General features: G+C 35.6%; 2 protein-coding genes and 2 long non-coding RNA genes across 7 annotated transcripts in view; 2 read left to right on the forward strand and 2 right to left on the reverse strand.

Moving 5' to 3' along the window:
- LOC126968774 (uncharacterized) overlaps window positions 1–2,194 on the reverse strand; it is a 384,859-nt gene extending 382,665 nt beyond the window's left edge. The window contains exons 1-2 of the long non-coding RNA XR_007730278.1: window positions 1,872–2,194; window positions 366–1,227 (exon numbers count right to left, since the gene is read on the reverse strand). This is a non-coding gene — a long non-coding RNA (uncharacterized LOC126968774). The remainder of the gene's footprint in view (window positions 1–365; window positions 1,228–1,871) is intronic.
- Window positions 1–24,676, reverse strand: part of LOC126968736 (calaxin) — a 199,376-nt gene that overhangs the window by 122,665 nt on the left and 52,035 nt on the right. The window lies entirely within an intron of this gene.
- LOC126968753 (acireductone dioxygenase) lies at window positions 2,297–9,477 on the forward strand. Of its 2 annotated transcripts, XM_050813866.1 has the most exons (5): window positions 2,297–2,400; window positions 2,438–2,569; window positions 2,969–3,135; window positions 5,435–5,567; window positions 6,263–9,477. In XM_050813866.1, exons 2-5 carry the CDS (start codon window positions 2,444–2,446, stop codon window positions 6,392–6,394), a joined length of 558 nt encoding a protein of 185 aa, XP_050669823.1. In that variant the 5' UTR covers window positions 2,297–2,400; window positions 2,438–2,443; the 3' UTR covers window positions 6,395–9,477. The 2 variants fall into 2 exon arrangements, with proteins under 2 accessions (XP_050669823.1, XP_050669822.1); XM_050813865.1 differs by having other exon boundaries at window positions 2,304–2,569.
- Window positions 17,729–24,676, forward strand: part of LOC126968773 (uncharacterized) — a 34,887-nt gene continuing 27,939 nt past the window's right edge. The window contains exons 1-2 of the long non-coding RNA XR_007730277.1: window positions 17,729–17,869; window positions 19,346–19,420. This is a non-coding gene — a long non-coding RNA (uncharacterized LOC126968773). The remainder of the gene's footprint in view (window positions 17,870–19,345; window positions 19,421–24,676) is intronic.

Raw genomic sequence — 24,676 nt, forward strand, 5'->3', positions numbered from 1 at the left:
CTATTAGATAAAATGTAGAAAGAACTTAAAAAATTTACGAATTACTCATGATAGCTTAAAATGTTGCCCATCCCTATTTAAACTCTTAGAGGGGTTAATAGGGATCAGCTATGGGACAATAGAAAAAAACAGTCAGGGTTGTCACGGCTAAGTCAAATATTACCATTATTTTGCACAGTCGGGTAAAGGTTATAATACAAATGAATTCAAAAATATAAAATCACTGTAATAATCAACATTATAGAAGTATTAAAATCTTTTTTTAATCAACATACTATACTTAAAGTATTATAATTAACATATTAATTATTATATTAAGTATAAATAAGAGGCCAGGTCACTATAAAAATCACCTATATAATCACCTATAAAAATTTTAGATCCAATTTTATCACTGAAATACGGCATTGCAATAGTTCAAACCCAGTCCTGGAAAATATTACCATCGAACGAGCCGGAAGGTGTGCAGTTGTACCTACAATATTTATGTCCATTTTGCCGCCACGTATCGTACATATTTTGCAATTTATATACAACATATGGGGGTAGAAGAGTGCCGTCAGCTGCAGAAGTCATCATAAGAGATGTGGAACCCTTTGTATGGTTCATTACCCTTTCAGGGTATTTGACTGTTCTCTTAACCAGCACTCTGACGTCCTGGGTCATCGCTGAGGTTGGTCTCATCGTAATTATCAATGTTAGCAGGTGGTGTGCCTCGAAGAGACGTTTCAAGTTTTCTAAAATATTCATCGATGGTTTCTGGTGAAACAGCTGCTCTTGCTCTCTTTGTATTTTGACTGAGTCTTTTGCTAATTTTATTTTTATGCCTTTTAAGAAAACATGACATAAAATCAGGACCTGGCAAATTATTTTTGAACCTTTTGATATCAACTCCCATTTTATCCAGGTATCCTTTTATCAGCAATCTAAAATCAATGGGTTCTAGAGGATATCCCCATTCTGAACATACATTTACGTACTCTACTAAGTACGCTTCTTCAGCCCGGCTTAGGGCAGTTTGGCCTCCTTGTTTTTTCATGACACGGGTGTTGTGCCGATGCAGGACTGATTTCAGTATATCGTATTTCCGTGAAACATCTTTAAAGGAAAGGTTAGAGCTATTGTACTCGTGTAGTGCTATTTCTATTACAGAATCGTCATATTTTTTATAATTTGTGTTTCGACTAGTTTGGTAATCACGCGGCGTTGTCCAAAAATAGATGTTATCTGAAAAAAGAAAGAGATTTAATGATAGAATTGCACTTATTTCTTATTATTGTTCAACAAATATAAACTCGTTTGTCTACCTATTGCATTAAAAATATATTATAACTAACCAAATTCACATGGAATCACAATAGTACCAGCAAACTTATCTGGTGATTAAGTCGGAAAGTGGGCATCGGAACTTCTTAATGGAACCATGTAACTATCCAAGCTGAGCTTGTGCTTATTAGAATTATCATAACACATGCTCTTCCTATATATCCACATCTTAAGTAACGATTTCTTTGAATTGTAAAGCTGTTGTACCCCCTCATAATTACTACTCGTCATAATTTATTTTTTACTTTTAAGTTATCATGTATTAATAATCTTTGCATGTTTAAAGCCGATATTTAATTTTGTAACTATTTATATGATAAAAAACAAGAACATTGTGGTGACAGCCCTGTTCCTATTGACCCTTCTACATTCCCATTGAGTCACTAAGCTCGTCACTATTAACCAAATATGGCGTCCCTATTAGACTTACTAACCATCCCTATACACCCCATTCGGCGTTCCTATTCACCTCAAATTTCGATAAAAAGTATCTCCACCCACTTTTAACCGTTAAATTTACAAATAAGCGCTTAAATTGTACTCACCCTTTATGTAACGTCTCTAGAAATAACTAATATACCGTAATAAAACTAAACTAGCTCAAATAGTTCTAAAAAAATATATTTATCTCGAAAGTTTAGAACCACAAAAAAACACCGGTAACAGAGCAACAACTTCAGTAGTGAATCTTACGCCGAATTGCTTGACTTCATGTTAAACAAATGCTGCCAACCTAGAGAGTATATATTCTACTACGATTTTCTTCCAAAAAGTATGTAGTAATCTATGGTAAGCAAATTAATTTCTCGTCTCAGGTTCAATTTTGATTTTATCCCTATTCACCCCTGGATCCCTAATCACCCCGTTTTACGGTAGTTGATTTCGGCTATCTCCTTTTTTTTACAAGATTATAGCCGTCATCTGTCAATCGCTTTTTGTTAACTACTGTAGTTAGGAGAATTTAGCTAAATAGCTAGGCTGGACTAGTCAGTCACTAAAATATAAATATTTTTGCTAGCGGTAGTGCGACAGAATTAATTCAGCAGCTACAGAATTATTTCAACTGCTAAGGATATTATTAATTTGAGTTCGATATCTGTTTGGACTTCTCATTAAAATGGTAAAATCGTGGTATATGGATAATGATACGACAAGTGATCAACGTTTAGAGCATCACAGAAATCCTCCCGAATTTATATCATTAGAAGATTTGTTCAAGAAAACAGGTGTTGAATACTTTAAAGTGAGTTAATAAAACATTTATGTACATTCACAAAAACGCCGGGTTCCAAACAAACAAAAACCTACTATGTTTTCATTGTATGCAGAAAACTTAAAATATATAAGTTAATAGCAGTATAAAATATAATAACAAGCAGATATTTTTTGTTACACACAATCTATTTAATCATTACTCATTCCCAGTACGAAGAACTAATCAGTCTTAAAAGGTCAAAAGCTTTTTGATATAACTTAACATTGAATTAATATATAGTTATTGATAGCATTACAAAAATAGCATACTATTTGTTTTTGTAGATTGGTATGTGTATTATTCCAAACAGATCTAATTCATTGATTGATTTTTATATTTATGTTATATTTTTGAAATGTATTATGTATATTTTCAATAATATTATAGCTTGATGTTAACACCTATGCAACTGATGGAATTTTGGACAAAATTAAAAAGGATCGTGGATATTCCTTCGAAGATGAAATTATCTGTTCAGAAAAGTGTCTGTCCAACTATGAAGAGAAACTCAAATCATTCTATACTGAGCACCTCCATACTGATGAAGAAATAAGGTAAACAAGGCATGAATTGATTCTATTTAGTTCTCACATTGCACTACAGATTTATGCATCTCTTCATTTACAAGTTGGGCTAGGTTATGCAAAGCAAAGAAGATGTAAATACTATGTAATAAGAGGCAGGATTGTCTAAGAAAAAGGTGAAATTTAGTTTAGTATGAAACATGCAGTGATTTGACATCAGTTCCAAATAATAGTAATTACAGTATGGCGACTGTCCAGGAAGTATAATCCAGCTAAGTTTGAAAGTGAATGGTTGCTTCAAACATAGATAGATTTTGGCTATCTCCGTTTTTTACAAGATTATAGCCATCATCTGTCAATCTTTTAATTACTGCAAAGTATCATACAATGGATTGAATCACTTTTTTCTTAGAGTTTCACTAGGCTGATGCAAAGTCGTAAACAACATGCTTATTCTATTAAGCCCTTTTTATTCTGAGTTAGAGTATGTCTCTTAACTCAGTATGCTGCTTGGCAAAGGCCTCCTCTAGCTCTTTCCATCGGAGTCTGTCATGGGTCACTCTTCTCCAGTTCGGGCCTGCTGTGAGTTTGTGTTCATCCTCCCCTCTTGTTCGAGGTCTCCTCTGGCTCCGTGTGCAACCTCTTGGATACCAATCTGTGACAATTCTGCTCCATTTCTCCCTGCCATCTCCGCTTCTGCTGATCTATTTTATTAAGTATGTCGGTTACTTTAGTTTTTTCTCCCAGGTCTTCATTTCTAATTTTGTCTAGTCTATGTGTTCCTGTCATACTTCGTTCCATAGATCTTTGGCAGTACTTAAGCCTGTCTCGGTGCTCATTGTTGAATGCCCATGTCTCACATCCATATGTAATGCAGGGTAGGATACATGTGTTAAATACCTTTCTTTTTATTGTAATGCTGAGATTGGTGGACTTCATGACTTCCTTCATAGACCAATATTTTTTCCTTCCATTGGTTATTCTTGTATTTATTTCGTTGCTTGTGAGGTCTACAGGAGTTATTAGTTTTCCAAGGTATGTGTACTCATCTACATATTCTAGGAAGGTTGTTTTTTGTTAATTTCGGTTTTGATTGAATTTGTAATTAATTTTGTTTTTGTGGTGTTCATTGTTAAACCAATCTCTTCGCTTTCCTTACATAGTGACTCGATCATACCTTGTAGTTTCTTTGGATCGAATCGAAATATCGAATAATATGATATCATCTGCAAATCTGAGGTGGTTTAATTTCTTACCATCTATGTTGAGGCCCATGTGATCCCAATCTAGTTTGCGGAAAATGTTTTCAAGGACTGCTGAAAATAACTTGGGGGACATTGGGTCTCCTTGTCTTACATCCCTTTTTACTTTAAATACTGGGCCAATTTTTTCCAGTTGAACTCTTGCTTTACATTAGCATTCGCAACAGTATGGTAATTATCGTACATGTACAATAATCTCATATCTACATATGATGTCATATTATAGACCATCATACGCAGATTATATGATCATGTTTAGATGTAGATGATAGAATTTTAAATTTTACTGACAGTCAACAGCAACTACAGGTGTTTTTGCAGTCAGTGCCATCTATTGGCTCATTTCTTTCTTATATCCATATCAGTAATACATGCTGCTGCTGACTTCTGCTGCTTCATGATGAAGTCCTTTCATTGATTGCTGTTACAGTGTGCCAATTAGAGATTGATATTGATATCTCCCACAGGGTACCTATACTAGAAATTTAAATATATTGTCTTTGGATGTAATTTGTTTTGATTACTGTCATGTTTCATATGATTTTTTGTTGTATTAAAGTCATTATCCTGGTGCGTACGATAATTTTGATCTATATATGCAAATATGCGATAATCTTATGGCCCTGGTATGATGCCTGGTCTAAGGTTGTGAACACCGGTTCTGTGTTGTATTGAAATTTAGTACTATGCTGTGCACTGTGTTCTGTGTAAATTTAACTACTATGAGAGTAATGTGAGCCCAATTTTTTTAATTGTGTAGATAGTAGATATCATTGATAGATCACTATTTAAGCATGACAAGCCAGGCTTTACTTACTACTTACCATAAAGTGAATCTCTTTATCACCTTATGACGTTGTCTACCAAAAAAACCTTTTCTTACTTTTATCAGAGTATGTTTTGACTAGCAACAATATGATGGCCTTGCTATATATTGAACGGATATGAATTTATATAATAATTTGAATGGTAAAAAAATAACAAGTACCTCGTTTTTTATTACAATAACAAAAAGATCACCCATTATTGAAAATGTTTTATTAAACTTTATATTATGTTTATTTCAGATTTGTTGTGGAAGGTTCCGGATACTTTGATGTCCGTGATAGTGAAGACAGATGGATACGGATAGCTGTGTTCCCAGGAGATATGATTGTCATACCAAGTGGTATCTACCACAGGTTTACGCTTGACAGTAATGTTAGTTTGTTTCAATCATCATAAGTTTAATTCTTAGATTTAAATAGTCTCAGGACCGCTATGAGTCACACTTGTTTTATGTGCAAATGTGGTACTAATATGGTTGAGTCTGGTCTATTTCTGGCTCTCTTATATGGGATGTAAATTAGTGGGGCCTTATGAAAACCTTGCTATCCCAGATATTCATATGGAAATATGTGGCTTGACCTTCCTCTTATAGAATATTGGAATGGGAAATTCTTCAAGCAGGGTGCTTGAAGAATTTGTTTGTTCTGTTGACAATACACTGTTTCTTCAAAGTCTGTTTGGCTTTGCCTTGCTGATACCTGCTGATTTGGCAATAACTCTTAACATAGGTAAAGATTAGAGTTCAGTAAGAGAGATCCAATTGTACAACTCCATTTTTATATTTAAGACAGCAAAAAACATGCAAAATTAGATCTGTATACAATATTTAGATCTGAAATTACAATGCAATTTACGTTATATTGATAAAATTTATGAGAATTAACGAGTGCATGTGTGACGAACGCAATTGCGATTACGCTCCGAACTTGGGTTCAATCAAGCATCCTCCAGATTAATGTTTCAATTGTCTAGTCACTATACTCATAAAAAAAAAGGTCTCACGGACCTCTAATGCGGTGACGCAACTTACATATAGTTGAAACTTACATCAGAATATGTTTTTCCAGAATTTTATTCGTGCCAAACGCTTCTTTGTTGGAGAACCAGTATGGCAGCCCTACAATAGACCTGCAGATGAGATGCCATGTCGCAAGGAGTACCTCGATCATATGCAAAAAGGATTTATTACTGCACATTAAATTCTAAAGTTGGCTTTCCAAACAGTGTAAGTTTAGGCAAGCGATCTTGAAATGTGATGTAAAACTTGATCACTGAAATTTTGCATTGCAAACGCAGGATTTTTTCTGTGTAAGGCATTGAATAAAACGAAAACAAGATGTATTCAAATGAAGCACATCAAGGTACCCAATTTTTATGTCTCTTCTGTAGGTAAGAAAGACTTCCGCATATGAACACACAAGTGAATAGAGGAATCAATATATATAAGGCATATCTTATCGAATGGGTGGTAGTTTTTTATGTTCAATAAGAGATTGTAAAATCTTATTTCGTATAGAAATAATTTGGTTTAGAATAATATATTTACGCCATCGCAAAACTGGCCACAATTTGATGCTTTAAATCATAAAATTATAATATATACATATACGGCCCTAGGAATCCAAAATAGAAAATGCACCGCAATTATCGTGGGGTCTGGCAGAGTTATGCTCAGGGCCGCAAGATTGGTTCAGTGATTAGCTACTTTATGTGACATGATGTCTCGATCGTGACAAAGATTATTATAACCATATTATATTCACTATTATTACAATAATAGCTAACAGTTGCTTGTACTAGAGCATTCTTAATTGAAGTTATATGGTTAGCGTCTTCTTGGCACTTTCATTTGTCATTTTCTGTGATGAGAACCATAGTGGCCTAGGTATTTTTACAGCACCATGTTCTTACAGCTAAGATTAATAATATTGGTAGAACCAGAGTGCCCTAAAAGTGATTTACTTAGAAAAAAATATTTTAAGGTTTATATTTGTTCCAAAAAAGTAATTATTCTAAGAATACAAAAAAAAAATTTCAATGTTGGTAAATTTCTTAGTCTATGTTGCAGTGATACTATTAAAGTTAGTTTGAATCCCATCTGGGTACAAGGCTCCACCTTTTTGTAATTTTTGTCTATGGCTGTGTTAAACCAGTTATCATCCCTCTTATAGTTTAAAAAAAATCTTTTCGATTAATTTTTATCCTCGGTTCTACCTCAACTTCGTTACTGTTTTTAGCATAATAATATATTCAATGTAATTTTATTTCCATTTGAATTGGCTTCGGTTTAGTTTGATTAGCTGGGCTGTTTACACAGTTAGCCTCTTTATTTGGCCATGGTGCGTGTTCGTTTCTCTTCTTAATCCAACCAGCCCAAATCGTTCCAAAAGTCTAGCAGTCTTTTCAAATTTATGGAAGGATCCGGAAGTCAGAAGTGATATCGGAGGATTTGTGCTAGTTGCTTGGCTAACCTCCTGCATTCCATAAGAAAGTGTTCTGGAGTTCCTTCTTCCCCCATGTATCCTCAACACACAAAGCGCTGTCCGTTCGCCTTTAATAGATAGATGCTTGTTTATTTGGCTTCGGGTTGCTATTTGACATAACCTTATGTTTGGCAGCATTCATGTGGACTCCGACTTTTTTTGCTTTTTTTTTTGTTTAACCTTGCCCCAAAGGTAGGATGCAATAAAGGAACGCAACCTATCCCAATCTGCTGATGATGAATGCGGGTCGCTGGTGGTCTGCGACGTTGGCGTCGGATAGGCACTACACTCCTGACCAGGCAATGGTCGGACGTTCCGAGAGGGGCGTCGACAAAGACCTGGTAACCATCGGGATGTGTAGTCAGCAGAAGATCTAATATTTCTACAAGAATTTCATCTTCGCACGACACGCCACAAGTCACGATATCATCCCCACCATCTAGATGTGTGGTGGTCCTCCACAGTGCGGTTTTCAAGGAGCTTTCTTCCACGTACTACGAAGCTGTGGATTGAGCTTCCTTGTGCGGTGTTTCCGGGACGATACGACATGGGTACCTTCAAGAAAAGCGCGTACACCTTCCTTAAAGACCGGCAACGCTCTTGTGATTCCTCTGGTGTTGCAAGAGAGTGTGGGCGGCGGTGATCACTTAACACCAGGTGACCCGTACGCTCGTTTGTCCTCCTATTCCATAAAAAAAAAATAATAAGGACGGCATGTGGCTATCCACATCCGGGAGCCGCGTTGGCGACTCAACCAATTGGGAGAGACCATACGCCTCATGGCCTCCCGTCCTCGACACTAACCTATGCGAAACATAGCGGCAATAGGCCGCTACTTCACACGAATTCTGTGCGAGTGTGGTAATTAACCCCGACGAGTCTGGCCCTATTGTGCTGACGTCATAAGACGGCTCTTACGCCACCCATGGGCCTGGGACTACCCTATTCTTTTTACGCCCCGGGGAAAGTACAGGGCAAATGTTGCTTTCCATTTCAAAACCCGGACCTAAAAATCTTTTTTGGACCGTAATTCGTAAAAAAAAATTTTTTCATGACGATAAGGGACAATACGAGAAGGACGTTCAGCTGGTGGTAATTGATACGCCCTGCCCCTTACAATGCAGTGCCGTTCAGGATTTTTGAAATATCCAAAAAGTAGAGACTACTATCTGAGTAGCACTACAATTATTGCGCTAGTCACCTTGAGACATAAGATGTTAAGTCTCGTTTGCCCAGTAATTTCACTAACTACGGCGCCCTTCTGACCGAAACACGATAATGTTTACACATGTTACATCAATAGCGGAGATAAATACATCTTCAATTAGTTCTGAATTTGCTTCCATTTATCTGACATTCTTAAAGAGACCATAAACAATGAATGAAAAATTTAATTTATCAATTAGTTTTAGCTTTCTCCACTTTTTTCTATATACCCTTTCACTATGCCTAAACTTACACTTCCACATGACTTACAACATTTAAAAAGGGATCTAAAATTTAATAAAAACATGTATCATGGTTTCTTATGTAATCATGTTTATATTTTATGGGATTATTATGTTTATTTGAATAATTGCTGAAGAGCATCAACTCAAAACGAAACGCAATATTAAAAAATAAATATTATTGTCTATATAATTCGTGGGGTTAACATTATTATTTAGTAGGTTAAGAAATTTGTGATAAACAGGAGTAGAAATATACCTAAGTCGAATATTTACATAATATTTAATAGTTAAGATTTAAATGTAATTTCTTAATGATGTTATTGAATTATATTATTTTTCTATTTGAAATATTGTTTTTATTTGTATAGTGACCCTCCATATTTAATGTTTGAAGCATAAATCACTAGTTACAGAAGAAATCATAATGTTTTGTTTAAAAATAAAGTGTGTATGTATGTATGCACGCAAGAAGTTATAGATCTTTGGCCTAACAAAGCAAAAATACCTAAAATTATTTATTGTTCCTGCTATTCTACGTTTTTAGAAAGAACAATATTGTAAAAATCTTGCAAATATGGGTTTGACAATTAATTATTAAATAACGAATACGGCTGCATGGGCTTGAACCCTTTGCCTGTCCTAATAATGGACGAAAAAACCATAAAAAAATAACGAATGTCGCATGTCAGAAAATTTTAGGAACCACCTTCACCCTGTTACTTTTGTGTTACAGTGATGCGCGCGCATCTTAAAATTTCACGCTCTTCATTTCATAACGCGCCTAAAGAAATATTACTTCAAAAATTTTATTGTGGACATTCGATGTATGCAATGATCCTCACAAATTAAATTTGAAAACAAAATTTATGAACTCGTACCCGCGCGTTCCGTGCGAACGCTCTTTCCACTGAGCCAACCGTTCGAGTGACACACCGTTGATAAATCTTGTATGTCTTGTACAACTCTAAGGTTGTCGCTTCATTGTTCATAAATTTTGTTTTCAAATTTAATTTGTGTAATTAATCACTTTAAAATAGCAAATTGTTTCCAATTATCCTATTTCAGTGGGTTAATTTTGTATGCACCATTTATCTATAGATATGTATCACTGACCTGTATAAATACCAGGCTGTTCCATGTGTTTGACAGCAAATGTTTTGTGCCTATTTGAAGCGCCACTCGCGAGCGTCCGGAGAACTAATTTTAACGTATAATACAAATGGCTGCGAGAGAAACGTATAATACTCTAGTATTTTTGCATTTTGAATTAATTTCGGTCGTTTTCCGTGTTATTTATACTTCAGGAATCAACGTAATAAAGTTCACAATTTTTGTTGTTAATAGTTTTCCTATTGATGTTTGTTTAGCTGCGGTTGTCATCACTAGTTTTAGTACCGCAGACTCTCGCTATGGCCAACAGCGCCAAAATGGCGAATAGCAAACAGGCACAAAAGCACTTTGACAGCCGACAGTCCAGTGGTATATAGTAGAGGTCAGTGCTATGTATGCTATGAACCAATAGCTTCTCACCACACACTTAACAATCATCTTCATACCACAATGTTAATGTTTTCCAAAAAGGTAGTTTGGGAGGAGAAAAGCTCCCAACGGAATTAATTAAGTCCTCCCAAATTTTTATATAGAAGTAAATTGTATACAGGGTGTCCCGTAATCAGTGGACCAACGGGATACCCGTGATAGGGGTGGTCATCATCTATCGAAAACACCAAATTTTACTGTTCTAGGGCCAGTAGTTCAAAAGATATGATTTTTTAAGCATTATTTTGAAAATTCTACCCTTATCAACACAAAAGTTGAAAAAAAATATTTTTTATTTTTATTTTGCCCTGTTTCTTAACTTAAGGTGGCTGAGGAAACATGTGTCTTCACAATTAAATCCATTTTTGTGAATAAATATTGCCAAATTAAAAATTAAAAACCAAAACATGCGCAAATATCAAATAACTAAATTTGCAACGTGATGTTTGAAGCAAGCTAGTGCAAAAAAAATGTATGACAGCCTTGCGGACCATTATTTAAAAAACATCTGCAGTTCATACTGATTCCAAAAAGGTATAACAATATTACATTTTACAAAAAAAATAACTTAATAACCAATTTTAGACTCCAATTGCGAGAAACATTTAAGCGCTATCTATTCTGAGAATTATTTTGTTATCGAGAGAGAGATAACACAATATGCTATCTCTTTCTCGCTCAGGTACCTTTTTCGTTTACGGGGTCCTATTGGCCGACGCCTATGATCCCCACACCCTAATTTTTCAAATTATTCTTAGTTTCATCAGAGACTTGCTCATAGCTCGTAGCTGCACACGTGTTTTTTACTTCGCTACCATTACGACTCTTTTTTTTGGTGACTGACGCTTGAATTGGACCTTGTTTGTCTTTGTGATTTGGATACTGTTTGCCCGGATTTTATAAAATGCCTAATACCTATACTCCTCGTGAATATGCTGAGATGTATTTTATTTACGGTCTGTGTAATGCAAACGCTCGGCAAGCAGCCCGTACGTATCGTGAGCGCTATCCTAATCGCGACCGCTATCCGGATCATCGAATTTTTCTCCGTGTAAATAACGCGTATTTAGAAGGCAGAATTCCCGGAGCTGCAAACAACGTGGGAAGACCTAGAAGAGTCGATGAACTTCAAATACTGGCCGAAGTGACAGAAGAACCTTCTACGAGTGTTCGTCGTATTTCAAGACGTACTGGTATAGCAAAAACAACAGTACATCGCATTTTAAAAAGAAACAGTTTATACCCTTATCATATTCAACGAGTGCAGGCACTATTACCTGCTGATTATCAACGGAGGATAGATTTTTGTGCAGAGATGCTTCGCCGATGCCGACAAGATCCACTATTTTTCAATTCAATATTATGGAGCGATGAATCGTGTTTTAAAAGAGTTGGAGTGTTTAACATTCATAATTTACATGAATGGGCTGTTGTGAATCCACGTATTGTACGAGAAGATAGATTCCAGCACCAGTTTGGAGTCAATTTGTGGGCTGGAATCTTAGATGGTAAACTTATTGGTCCATTTGAGCTCCCACCGAGGCTTAATGGTGCTCGGTACTTGCAATTTTTAAGAAATGACTTAAGTAATTTATTAGCAAATGTACCACAGGAGGTATGTGAGAGGATGTGGTTACAGCATGATGGCGCACCCGCTCATTATTGCAGACAAGTGAGGGAATATTTAAACGAGTCTTACCCAAGTAGGTGGATTGGACGAGGAGGTACAATCCCATGGCCAGCTCGATCACCTGATCTTAATCCATTGGATTATTTTTTATGGGGATATTTTAAAGAATCCGTATATGAAACCGTTAACGATAACGAAAGACAGCTAAGACAAAAACTGAATGTGGTGAGTGAAAAAGTCAAAAATAATGAAAGGGCGTTAAAAAGTTTAAAAAGAAATTTTATAAGAAGATGCCGGCTATGCCTTAGAGTAAGAGGAAGACATTTCGAACATTTATTATAAGAAATAAATAAAAAAATTCTAACTATTTACTTTTGTTTTATTGTAAATTCCGCCAAGAAATTGCTATCTAATGTTGATTTAAAATAATTATTGTCTTTTATTGTTTCACAATAATGATTAATTATACCTTTTTGGAATCAGTATGAACTGCAGATGTTTTTTAAATAATGGTCCGCAAGGCTGTCATACATTTTTTTTGCACTAGCTTGCTTCAAACATCACGTTGCAAATTTAGTTATTTGATATTTGCGCATGTTTTGGTTTTTAATTTTTAATTTGGCAATATTTATTCACAAAAATGGATTTAATTGTGAAGACACATGTTTCCTCAGCCACCTTAAGTTAAGAAACAGGGCAAAATAAAAATAAAAAATATTTTTTTTCAACTTTTGTGTTGATAAGGGTAGAATTTTCAAAATAATGCTTAAAAAATCATATCTTTTGAACTACTGGCCCTAGAACAGTAAAATTTGGTGTTTTCGATAGATGATGACCACCCCTATCACGGGTATCCCGTTGGTCCACTGATTACGGGACACCCTGTATACTATGAACTACAAATGACATACGGGCGGCCACTGCAACAACTATTGGCAACACTAGCTAGTCAGTGCTGTGGTGAAAATATCTTATAGTGTAGATCACGGACTAGTAAAAAAATAAGGACTCCGTGTCACCTTACATAACAGTGTAGCACCAAAACAAGCCGATTAACGTGTAAATACATAGCCCTAAGCACACACTTAAACTACTACAGGCCTATAGGCGGCTATTATGAGAACTGTCATCATCTGTGACAGATCAGTTTGCGTCTCAATAAAATATTTTAAAAATGCCGTCGTAGGTTGTGAAAACGTGTAAAAACGAAACTATATAAGTATTTGTGGCCATATATGATTATTTATGGGAGGATAAATTGTGTAACTAGTATCCCCCGTAACCGCACACACACTAGCATATCGGTGCGTCACTTACTAATATCACGGCGCGGAGTTCTTCTTTTTTAGTCGTCCGTGGTGTAGATATTGAGTTTTGTCTTAAAACATTCACAAATCATTCCTGTTTGTCATTGTTAAACAGAACGAAAACATTGATTGAATTATCTATATTATTCTATTACTTTGTTATACATGTTACAACGTTATTCGCTTAGATTGAGGATTGGTCTCCGCTGCGCTTCAACTAGATACCGCAGGTGTTGTCTCAAAGTGCGGCAACTTATATTATGCCCAAGTACAAGCGGGCGTACTCCCGCCAGTCTCGAACACATGTTGTGTTGAACACAAGTGCCACATGTTCTGTTAAACTTTGGTAATAATATTAAACTAAAATGCCGGGTTGCGTAGTAAACCTTTAAAAAAATCATACTACAAGAAATAAGAGAGACACTGGGATCACATATCATCAGTAAGTATTTTGTATTTTATTAATTTCAATGTAAAATAACACGAAGCGTATGTTACAAAATTTGAAAGATGCCATTGAGTGTCAAGATGCCACGCACCAAGCATGTAATAGTAGCCGTAATAAAAAACTTTGTTATTAGCTAGTGAGGTTTTTTTAATGAAAATAAGGGACAAAAAGAGCAGGACGTTCAGCTGATGGTAATTGATACGCCCTGCCCATTACAATGCGGTTCCGCTCAGGACTCTAAAAACCCAAAAATTCTGAGCAGCACTACAAATGCGCTCGCCTTTTTTTTAATGGAATATGAGGACAAACGAGCATTCGGGTCACCTTTTGTTAAGTGATCACCGCCGCCCACAATCTCTTGCAACACCAGAGGAATCACAGGAGCGTTGCCGGCCTTTAAGGAAGATGTATGCGCTTTTTAAAGGTACCCATGTCGAATCGTCCCGGAAACACGGCATAAGGAAGCTCATTCCACAGCTTTTTAGTACGTGGAAGAAAGCTCGATGAAAACCGCACTGTGGAGGACCGCCACACATCCAGATGGTGGGGATGATATCCTAATTTGTGGCACGTCCTGCGAAAGTGGAATTCGGCGGCAGAAATCAGGTTAAACAGCTCTTCGGAACACTCCCCGTGATAAATGCGGTAGAAGACACACAATGAATTGACATCTCTATGCAACGCCAAGTGATCCAGCCGTTCACAACAATTGGGATCCCGACGATTCGAGCTGCTCTACGTTGCACGCGGTCAAATGGATCGAGCTGATACTGGGGTGTGCCAGACCAGAGCTGACAGCAATACTCCATGTGTGGCCGGACCTGCGCTTTGTAGAGTGCTAGAATGTGGGCCAGCTTGAAGTATTGCCGTGCTCTATTAATGACGCCCAGTTTCTTCGAAGCCAATTTGGCTTTGCCCTCCAGATGACCACGAAGTTGGGAATCGCTCGAGATTGCGAGACCCAGTATTCCGATACTAGGCGAGTCTTTAAGGGAGTGTTGTCGAAGAGCGGTGGTACGACAAATGGGGTTTTTAGTGGTAAAAGCGTAAACTTGGGTCTTCTGGGGGTTAATTTGGACAAGGTTCAATTTACCCCATTCCGCGACCTTCTCAAGAGAGGACTCGATAGAAGACACAAGTTGCTCCCGGCACTGGTCGACGATTTCCCGAGAGCTATATACACATATCGATAGCACACAGCCTTGGGGCACTCCACGTCACCTACAGACATAAGATGTTAAGTTTTATTTGCCCAGTAATGCCTTCAGACCGAACTTGTGGTATCCATAATCTAGCCGGCATCCTGTGCAAAGGAGTCTCCGACTGGTACCTAGTTGTAGCTCAGCGGAGACCAATCCTTAATCTATGATCATTCGGTTTATCTTTCTGTGGTTCTTAACTTACACTTCATACGATGTGCCCGAAAGAATTCTTATAAAGGCATCTAGAGTTTTCGCATCCCATATAAATATTTAATATTTTTAGTGTGTGGTTGAACCTTTTTAAATATAACTTTTTATTTATTTACCAGTAGGAGGCTTCTTTGCACCGGATGCCGGCTAGATTATGGGAACCACAACGGCGCCTATTTCTGCCGTGAAGCAGTGTAGATTGTGTATACATTACTGTGTTTCGGTCTGAAGGGCGCCGTAGCTAGTGAAATTACTGGGCAAATGAGACTTGACAACTTATGTCTCAAGGTGACGAGCGCAGTAGTGCCGCTCAGAATTTTGAGTTTTTCAATAATCCTTAACCGGCACTGCGTTGTAATGGGCAGGACGTATCAATTACCATCAGATGAACGTCCTGCTCGTCTCGTCCCTTATTTTCATAAAATAAAAATAATAAATAAAATATATTAAGACCACACAAAGCGAGCACCCGAGTACCTACTTATTTGAATGGTCCTTATATTATCAACGGTAAATTAAGAAGAGTAACTAAATGTATATTCAGATTTATCACATCCAGTTTGATGATGAAGGGGTGATTATAAAAAAAAAGCATTGTGTGATTTTATGAAACCACGGTAAAAGTGTAACTTCTTTTCACATTATAGACATTTAACTAAAAATTTTTGGAATAATTTTCCATTAAGGGTATAAAAATCGCTTTATCAATCTTAATTTTATACTTCGACTATTACTCATTCCAAATGAGTAATAGTCTATACACTACACGGTCAGTTGCTGCGAACTATAGCCGCCGCCCGCCCGTCAGGCGACATGCAACACACAGACGAAAAAATTTGAGACGATGTAATACAAGTTTCACTTTAAAAAATATGCAATACTTGTCGTTACCGGCTGTAACCATTGCCCTCGAAAAGTACTGAGTTTATGTTTACTTCATAGCCCTAGAGATTTTATTTATTTAAATGTGAACATACTTTTAAACACTGGTAAGCGCCATGTTTTATTATTTTCTATTATTATTCTGATTAAAGTGCTTATTTCTGTAAGCTAGACGTAGAGATAGTAATTATAGTTGTGGATTCTTTCGAAACCACAACTATGCTGAGTTGGGGACCCATTGGCGTCATTAGATCATAATTAGATTAGTATAATAATATATATTATTAATATAGTTATAAGATTTGTTTTGATTATATAAATAAAACAATATAAAGATTAGTATAACTTTAAGAACGATATGAATGTATAATGACGTCAATAAACTTTTTTTCTTTCTTTCTTTTCTTTCTAGTTAGTAAAAATACAATCATGTCACCCAAACGCTGTAACTGTGTGCGTGCTACCTTAAGCCTTTTTGATGGAAATTCCAACAAATGATACGGTTTTATTTAATGTTATAGATTGCAAATTCTTTCTTTAATATACCTACACCTTAGTTGCGTTACTAAATATAATATCAAAACTAGTTTTAATAAATTAAATAAGAGATTACCTAACCCAAATCAAAGTACCTATCGATCCAAAATGAACTAGATTTAGTTTTGCAAATACGGCTCAAGAATATGGCAGGAGTCTGATGATAGCTATCATTAAATATAATGATTTTTTAATGGTATTATTGGTACCTATGAATATTTTTAAAACACCTAAATACATAATATATATAAAGTAAATAGTAATTCTTGAATGACTCGTATGTAGGTGGTAGGTATATTACTACATAAAACATAGTCCTCCGCCGTGTCTATCCGTCTGTCTGTTAGCGATATACCTACTCAAAAATAATGAAAAGTAGTATTGGGCAATCGGGCCTGGCAGCTATGATCTATAGGATGCCATTGTCGCTGGTATGAAACCGCTGCAGAAGAGACGCTGCCTTTAACGCATTATATCAAACAAGTCGTTTGTGTGCGTCTGCGAATATTTAAGAGGTGTTTGGTAATGTTTATAGTATGCGGCAGTAACAGTAGCCACAATATTATGATGTAGTTTTAATGAAAGTTTACACAAAACCATAGATTATCACATGTGTCATTCACCAAGAAGGTGCGCAGGCTTACCCCTTCACATTCAAAACCAAGAATACCAAAATCATTACCTAAGTGTCAATTTAAGCCTAACGCGGTGTACCTATTTCAGTGCATGTATAGATTCCTAAATAGTGTTAATATTTATGGTTCATAGTTCGTATAGGCGCAAAAAGCGAAAGACAATTTGACAAAGACATTTCCAACTTCATAATATGAAAAATGGCAACAAACAGTAACTAATATTTTTACAATCAACACGGAAGTGATTTTATTCTATTATTATTAACTTATCAAAAGTAAAATTTGCAGTATGACTCGAATCAAATGTTCTATAATTGTTCTAAAATAACTATGTAGACTAAACAACTAAGGTAATTCGACTGAACTCATCTATTACTATTTAGATTAGCTAGTTCCCAGCTCTTGTACCTACTCAAGCAGTCTAACGAAAGAATTATCATTCCACCCATAATCAAATTAGAATCAAACATCCTTTCGCTGCCTCTTGAAGTCGTTAGGACACATTCATTAACTACATGGATATCCTCAACACCAAAAGAGTTTCTTAAAGGCTATTAGAACAATTATTACTTTCCGATTAGGTCTAGCCGAAAGTAATTTGGTTTATAGTTGAAATAAATATACCAAAAAAGAAGATTTTGTTTTGTGAAGCAACTACAAATTATGTCCCTCCTATGTACTTCTTAGGATAATAGTATAGAAGAAGTACTTAGTTGTATTCTCCCTATATACAGAGCATAATTATTAAGTAATTGTCCAATATTTTAATATATCATAAATATTGTCTTATTTATAAACATCAGTTTTTTTACACCGACATGAAAACATACTCGCTATAAAATAATTAATACTAAAAATGTACTCCTGCTAGAATTTCTCGCTTAGTTTGAAAGTAATAAATTTTGCGCGTTAATTAAATCTAGGAGCTTATTTACTTGCGAATACATACTTTATGGATGGAATTCATATTGGATACTTTTATGAAATAGCAATGAGGTGTTTTAATATTATTTTGGAGTTCAGTATTATATATATTTTTTGTATATTGGTGTGAGTGAGGAGTTATTATGAATCAGAGTAATATTTGAATCGATAACACTAAAAAAACCGAAGCTGTGTCGCGTCAAACGCCCCTAAGGCTGCGTTTCCACCAGAGATGTTCGAGGGAAATATGTCGTGTGAGGATGTCTAGCTGTGCTGTGAAAATGTGTAAAGGTTTCTTAGGTGTGGTACGAGGATGTGTATAAATATAATATAAACTTTCTTCATTGAAAATTGTTATATATAAAAGTATCTTCTTTTTCCAATTATCCATATCTATTTTGCGCACTTCTACTTCCAACAAACTCCGCGTATGGACTGTCTGGTACAGTATGTCGCAAACATGCAAACACATCACTCGCACACATCCCTCGCTTGTTTTGTATGCGCAAAAATCTAGCTTCGCTGAGCCGTTTCCACCAGAGCTGTGCTGACCGAGGCCAGGTAAATGAAGCGATAGTATTGGTTCTTTACAATCACATCCCTCGCTATGCATCCTCGCAAATCTCTGGTGGAAAAGCAGCCTAAATCTTAAACACCTATTTATTCTTAATTTCCTCAAGCTAGCTGTCTTGTATATGTATAGTGTGGATTTTGTCCCAACGTACTCAATTGTAGAAATTGTGCTCTTGTACAATTTTTACAGCACATATTAGTCTCTAATTGTTTCTCGAACATTTAGGTGATTTCCGTGATGGTGAGAAGCGTCATTTTCCGTTAGTGGCTGACAATTGACATAAACTATATTACCGTAAGTAGCTAATGCATAATCGTTTTGGTTCCAGAAAACTCCCAAAAATGGCAGAAGGAATAATAGTTTTCGGATTATGGTATATTTTTATAGGAATTTGCTATTTAAGGTCAGTATCACACAGGTACCTTAATTTGTTATATGATTAATAATAATTAAAGATTACTCAAGCGCGTTATCGTGGTAGGTAAAAAGGTAGTTTTAACCCTTGACCTACCAGTATAAATCAATACCACGGTAATGTAAGATGACTTTCTTAGCAATTATTAGAGAAATGCTTGTGATATGAAGGTCCTATAGCATTAATACATCTAATTAAAATTAAAATTAATCAATAATTTTTACTTTCATCACCATTTCATAATAAGTAGGTGCTCATAAACTAATCTACTCTATCAGGTCGGCCATTGAAATCATTTAAAATATAGATAATAATGTTTCATTTGTGTAGGTATATTTTTTCATTATAAACTACATCGTAATTCATGCTTGGTAAATAATCTTTCTTTATGTCATAAGAGGCATTATAATATTGAAAGACAAATTTATGTCTGCAATACCTATCTGATTTAATACAATTATTTCTTTCTAATACCTCTTGGTTAAGTATTAAACAACAATTCTCTGAAGTGAATATCTAGATGAATGTTCACAACAAATATAGTGCTATAGGTACAAGGCTTTTCATAACGAGGAAACCAGGTCACGAAGCCAAAGGCTTTCATTTTCCCAAGCTTTAAAGATGGAGTAGGTACTCAGGTATTCGTTAATAATAGAAAAGCGAATGCCTTTGTAAATTACGCAAGAGTAATTATGAAAATTAAAGTGGTTTTTACTGTTTTTATAGAACTTTCATTAGGTACTTTCCTTTTTTGGTAACTAATTTGTAAGGTTTTGGGCAGTTTCACCAGTGGGATCACTAGATTATGGGTACCACAACAGCGCCTATTTCTGCAGTGAAGTAGTAATGTGTAAGTATTACTGTGTTTCGTTCAGAAGGTCGCCGTAGCTAGTGAAATTACTGGGCAAATGAGACTTGACATCTTATGTCTCAAGGTGACGAGCGAAATTGTAGTGCCGCTCATAATTTTTGGGTTTTTCAAGAATGCTGAATTGCACTGCATTGTAACAGGCAGGGCGTATCAATAACCATCAGCTGAATATTCTGCTCGTCTCGTCCCTTATATTCATAAAAAAAGTTAAAACGTTTACTAATGAAATAGGAATACAATTATTTTTTATTTATGTAGTATCTTAGTTATGAAGGCTGTGACTGGTCATGGATTAGGTATTATTGTAACGCTAATTCTTAAACAAAATAGTTTTTACTTATGCCATTAAGTAACTAATAATTATAAAAGTTACGTTACATCATCCGTTTTTTACACCGTTACACACATTTTACCACTTTGGAAGTGTCTCTCGCGCAAACTGTTCATTAGGAATTATATAAGATACCTCAATATCATTTTTGAAGAACTATCCCTAGATACCTGTAAATAAACATATATATAAACCGATACACGTATGGGTTAAAAAAAAATTAGTTGTAATATATGTATAAATAGTTTCAATTCTAAGCAAGAACCCCCAAAAATTTTTTTTTCTATTTTTGTGTGAAAATGTTAAGGCGGTTAACAGAATATATTATATACTTACCAAGTTTCAACAGTATAGTTCTTATAGTTTTGTGTACCAAAAAAGTGACTGTGACATACACGAACAAACAGATAGACATGACGCATCCGTAAGAGGTCCGCCTTTTGCTATCTAGCTACGGAACCCTAATAATGAGAAGTCTGTTTCGTGGTAGTGGGATTTGCAAAGTATCTAGATGTCTGAGAAGAAACGGTCGAACAAATACGATTCTTACGAATTATAGATTTTTTTATGGAATAGGAGGACAAACGAGCGTACGGGTCACCTCGTGTTAAGTGATCACCGCCGCCCACATTCTCTTGCAACACCAGAGGAATCACAGGAGCGTTGCTGGCCTTTAAGGAAGGTGTACACGCTTATGATTGTTTTGTATAAGTATATGGTATTTTTTTATTTACGTTATGTGTGGATTGATACATCTACTGTATTGTAATTTAAGTATGTACACAATAACTATAACTATATTTTTACTAATTAATTTACACTTTTTTTTTGATTTACTCGTGTGAGACCTTTAGTAATTGACATTTGTGTATTTTGTTGTATCGTTTTGCATATACCTATTGTAATTGTAATGATTTGTAAAATTAAATTGAAAATAGTTGAGAATCTGTAATACCATTCTGTTTTTAAAAGAGCAACCTTAGAGTTTCTTGCTCGTTCTTCTCTAAGGAAATCTGCCTTCCGAACGAGCTGTAAAAAAACAAATGACATATTTCAAGTGTAATGCAATTTACCTACGAAATAAAAATAATTTTGTTTGTTTTGTTTATGCATGCAATGCTGCCAGTAACACCACTAAGTGGTACTCCAACTGATATGGTTTTATTGGTAAATGCAGACGAAGTCGCGCGTAACAGCTAGTTCTCAAATACTGCAGCAGATGACATTAGGAAGGAATGTGTATAAATCTAGAATCACTGAGATAGCAGCTATTGAGTCTGGCCGGCGTTCAAACGACGAGGATGATTGCTTTGTTTTCATCTCGCGGTGTTCGTAAATCGTCGATATATTTAGAGTGTTGCCAGCTGCCAACGCTAATGCAGACTTGTTTATTTATATTGTTTAGCTATTGCTACGAGAACCTATCGTGTTGTATCATCTATCTAATATAATAGTAAACTGTATATATAGGTAGGCTCCTTTGCACAGGATGCCAGCTAGATTATGGGTACCACAACGGCGCCTATTTCTGCCGTGAAGCAGTAATGTGTAAGCATTATTGTTTGAAGGGCGCCGTAAGTAGTGAAATTACTGGGCAAATGGGACTTAACATCTTGTCTCAAGGAGACGAGCGCAATTGTAATGCCACTCAGAATTTTCTCACTCAGAACTCTGCCATTCAGAATTTCTATGCCACTCAGCCACTCAGAATTTTTTCTCACTCAGAACTCTCTCAGGTCTGAGGCATTCGTTTTGGAATGGGTGGTAGTTTTTAGACTTTCAATAAAGGATGTCACATCTTATTTTGAATAAAAATATTTTAATTAGAATTTGATTGATAATTAATGACTTAAAAAGGCCTCGAAGTAATATGAATCTGAAAACGTCATTAAGTAGTTTATCCGTTGAATTTTCTTGATATGTGTAGGTGGTATGGAAGCGTGGGGTAGGTTCTGCGCACGTCTGTGGCGAGGCTGCCTGCTCTCTGACCTATATAGCCAGCACAGTCAGTTGCATAACAGCACTGAGTCGACTGTCGATCAATAACTTGTGACCTTCCACTTGTATCTACTGAACTACATAATATCTTGTACCTGCAGCATGTTTCTACGTTGTTTTGATACTTTTTCGACAATATTTTTATGACTATAAGGGATAAGACGAGCAGAACGTTCAGCTGATAGTAATTGATACGCCCTGTCCATTACAATTCAGTGGCGCTCAGGATTCTTGAAAAACCCAAAAATTCTGAGCGGCACTACAATTGCCCTCGTCACCTTGAGACATAAGATATTAAGTCTCATTTGCCCAGTAATTTCACTAGCTACGGCGCCCTTCAGTCCGAAACACAGTAATGTTACACATTACTGCTTCACGGCAGAAATAGGCGCCATCCATCCAGTAAATATAAGGTGAATATTCGTCTTAGTCAAGGGTCGTATCCTTTTCTGTAGAGCTATCCCAAGTATGGATTCCTCTTAGATCCTATTTTATACGTCTAGATAGACTACAACAGCTGTTACAACGTCGAAAAAAAGAGTTTAGAAATCACGCACACTAACACAAAGTGCCACACAAATCGCGAGTGTAAGACGTAGCTTGTCACGCACACTAAACTAATATTCCTTGCCTGTTTTTATCGGTTGTCTAACAGCAAGAGAATTTTAAATTATCTACCGGACTCGTATTTTGTCTTCACTGTAAGAAAATCTGTCAATTTTATTTCACCCAAAAATGACATCAATAATTATTATGCAGTTTTGTAGTCGTGGCATAATAATCGAAGAGCGTGCCTGTTCAGCCAAGACCAATAAAAAACCAATCACTCATCGCTATAGTATTGGAATGCCATCAATAAATAGCTGCATTGTCCATTGTATAGAACGGATTTCAAAATAATAACGATTCTGGCATCGCTCAGTTGGTAGCAAAGATATCTTGGTATCTGTGCCAAATATTAAATATCTGTACAATTCGTAACTGTTTTGCGTTTTGATTATAATGTGGATAGAATACCAAAAATTGCTCATTTAGTTTCTTGAAATGATCAGTTTTGAGTCTGTTGGCATGGGTCATCATTTATTTTTTTATCATATTACATATATCTATTCCTACATCTTTTTTTCCACAGAGGTGGGATGGATACTTACGCATTAAATTTAACACAGAATAATGTATTTATTTATTAACTTTAATAAGTGGAGCGTGTGTTTTAAATGTCAAAATAACATCTATTTTATTACAAAGGTTATTTATTAAAGGTCTGGACAGATTTTGAAGGTTATGAAAAGTAATTTTGGCGTTATTTTAGACAAATTCATGAATTTTCTGAACAAAAATCGATCCTCGAAAACCAATTCAACGTGGAAACGCTCGTAATAATATATTAAAGCATTATTATTATTTACTTTTACTTATTTACATTTATTTAGTTTTTTTTAAGCACTCTGTATAGTCTGCCGAATGAGCACATTGCTGTCGTATTTGAATTTGGTAAATTACAAAAGAAAGTATAAATATCCGAAAGTAAAAAACTTAAATTAAAAATATTTAAGTCTGCGACTAACATTTATCATGACTAAGAACAATATCTATCGCATCAGCTTTCAAACAGAAATTGCATTAAAATTTTGTTCTTTAGAACGGGAGTTACAATTGTAGGTACCGGCCTATAATAAAGATATACATTAAAATAAAACACTTTTAAAGGATTTAAGTGTGTTCTTACATTAAATTTTTAAGTAAAAGTTACATTTTTATCATTATTTTAGTTAACCCGAAGTTTCATGACCTTTCCAGATCTCGTTTTCAGGATGACTGCAGATGCAATGCGAAACTCTCTAACAAAAATGCGATTCACTCGATTTTATGAAACGTGCAATCATTGTTAGGTTGACAGATGACGGTTATAATCTTGTAAAAAACGGAGATAGCCGAAATCCACTACGATTCAAGCAAACATGTTCGCTTTCAAACTTAGCCGGATTATACTTCCTCGCCAATCGTCACACTGTAATTACTACTATTTCAAACTTATGTCAAG

This window comes from Leptidea sinapis, chromosome 16, assembly GCF_905404315.1.
Source record: "Leptidea sinapis chromosome 16, ilLepSina1.1, whole genome shotgun sequence".
NCBI classification, from domain to species: domain Eukaryota; kingdom Metazoa; phylum Arthropoda; class Insecta; order Lepidoptera; family Pieridae; genus Leptidea; species Leptidea sinapis.

Excerpts from the sequence above, each read along its gene's own strand:
- LOC126968753 (XM_050813866.1), top strand. The coding sequence starts at position 2,444 with ATGGTAAAATCGTGGTATATGGATAATGATACGACAAGTGATCAACGT. Across the intron at positions 2,570-2,968 it reads CAGGTGTTGAATACTTTAAA|CTTGATGTTAACACCTATGC; the intron begins GTGAGTTAATAA and ends ATAATATTATAG. Across the intron at positions 3,136-5,434 it reads CATACTGATGAAGAAATAAG|ATTTGTTGTGGAAGGTTCCG; the intron begins GTAAACAAGGCA and ends TGTTTATTTCAG.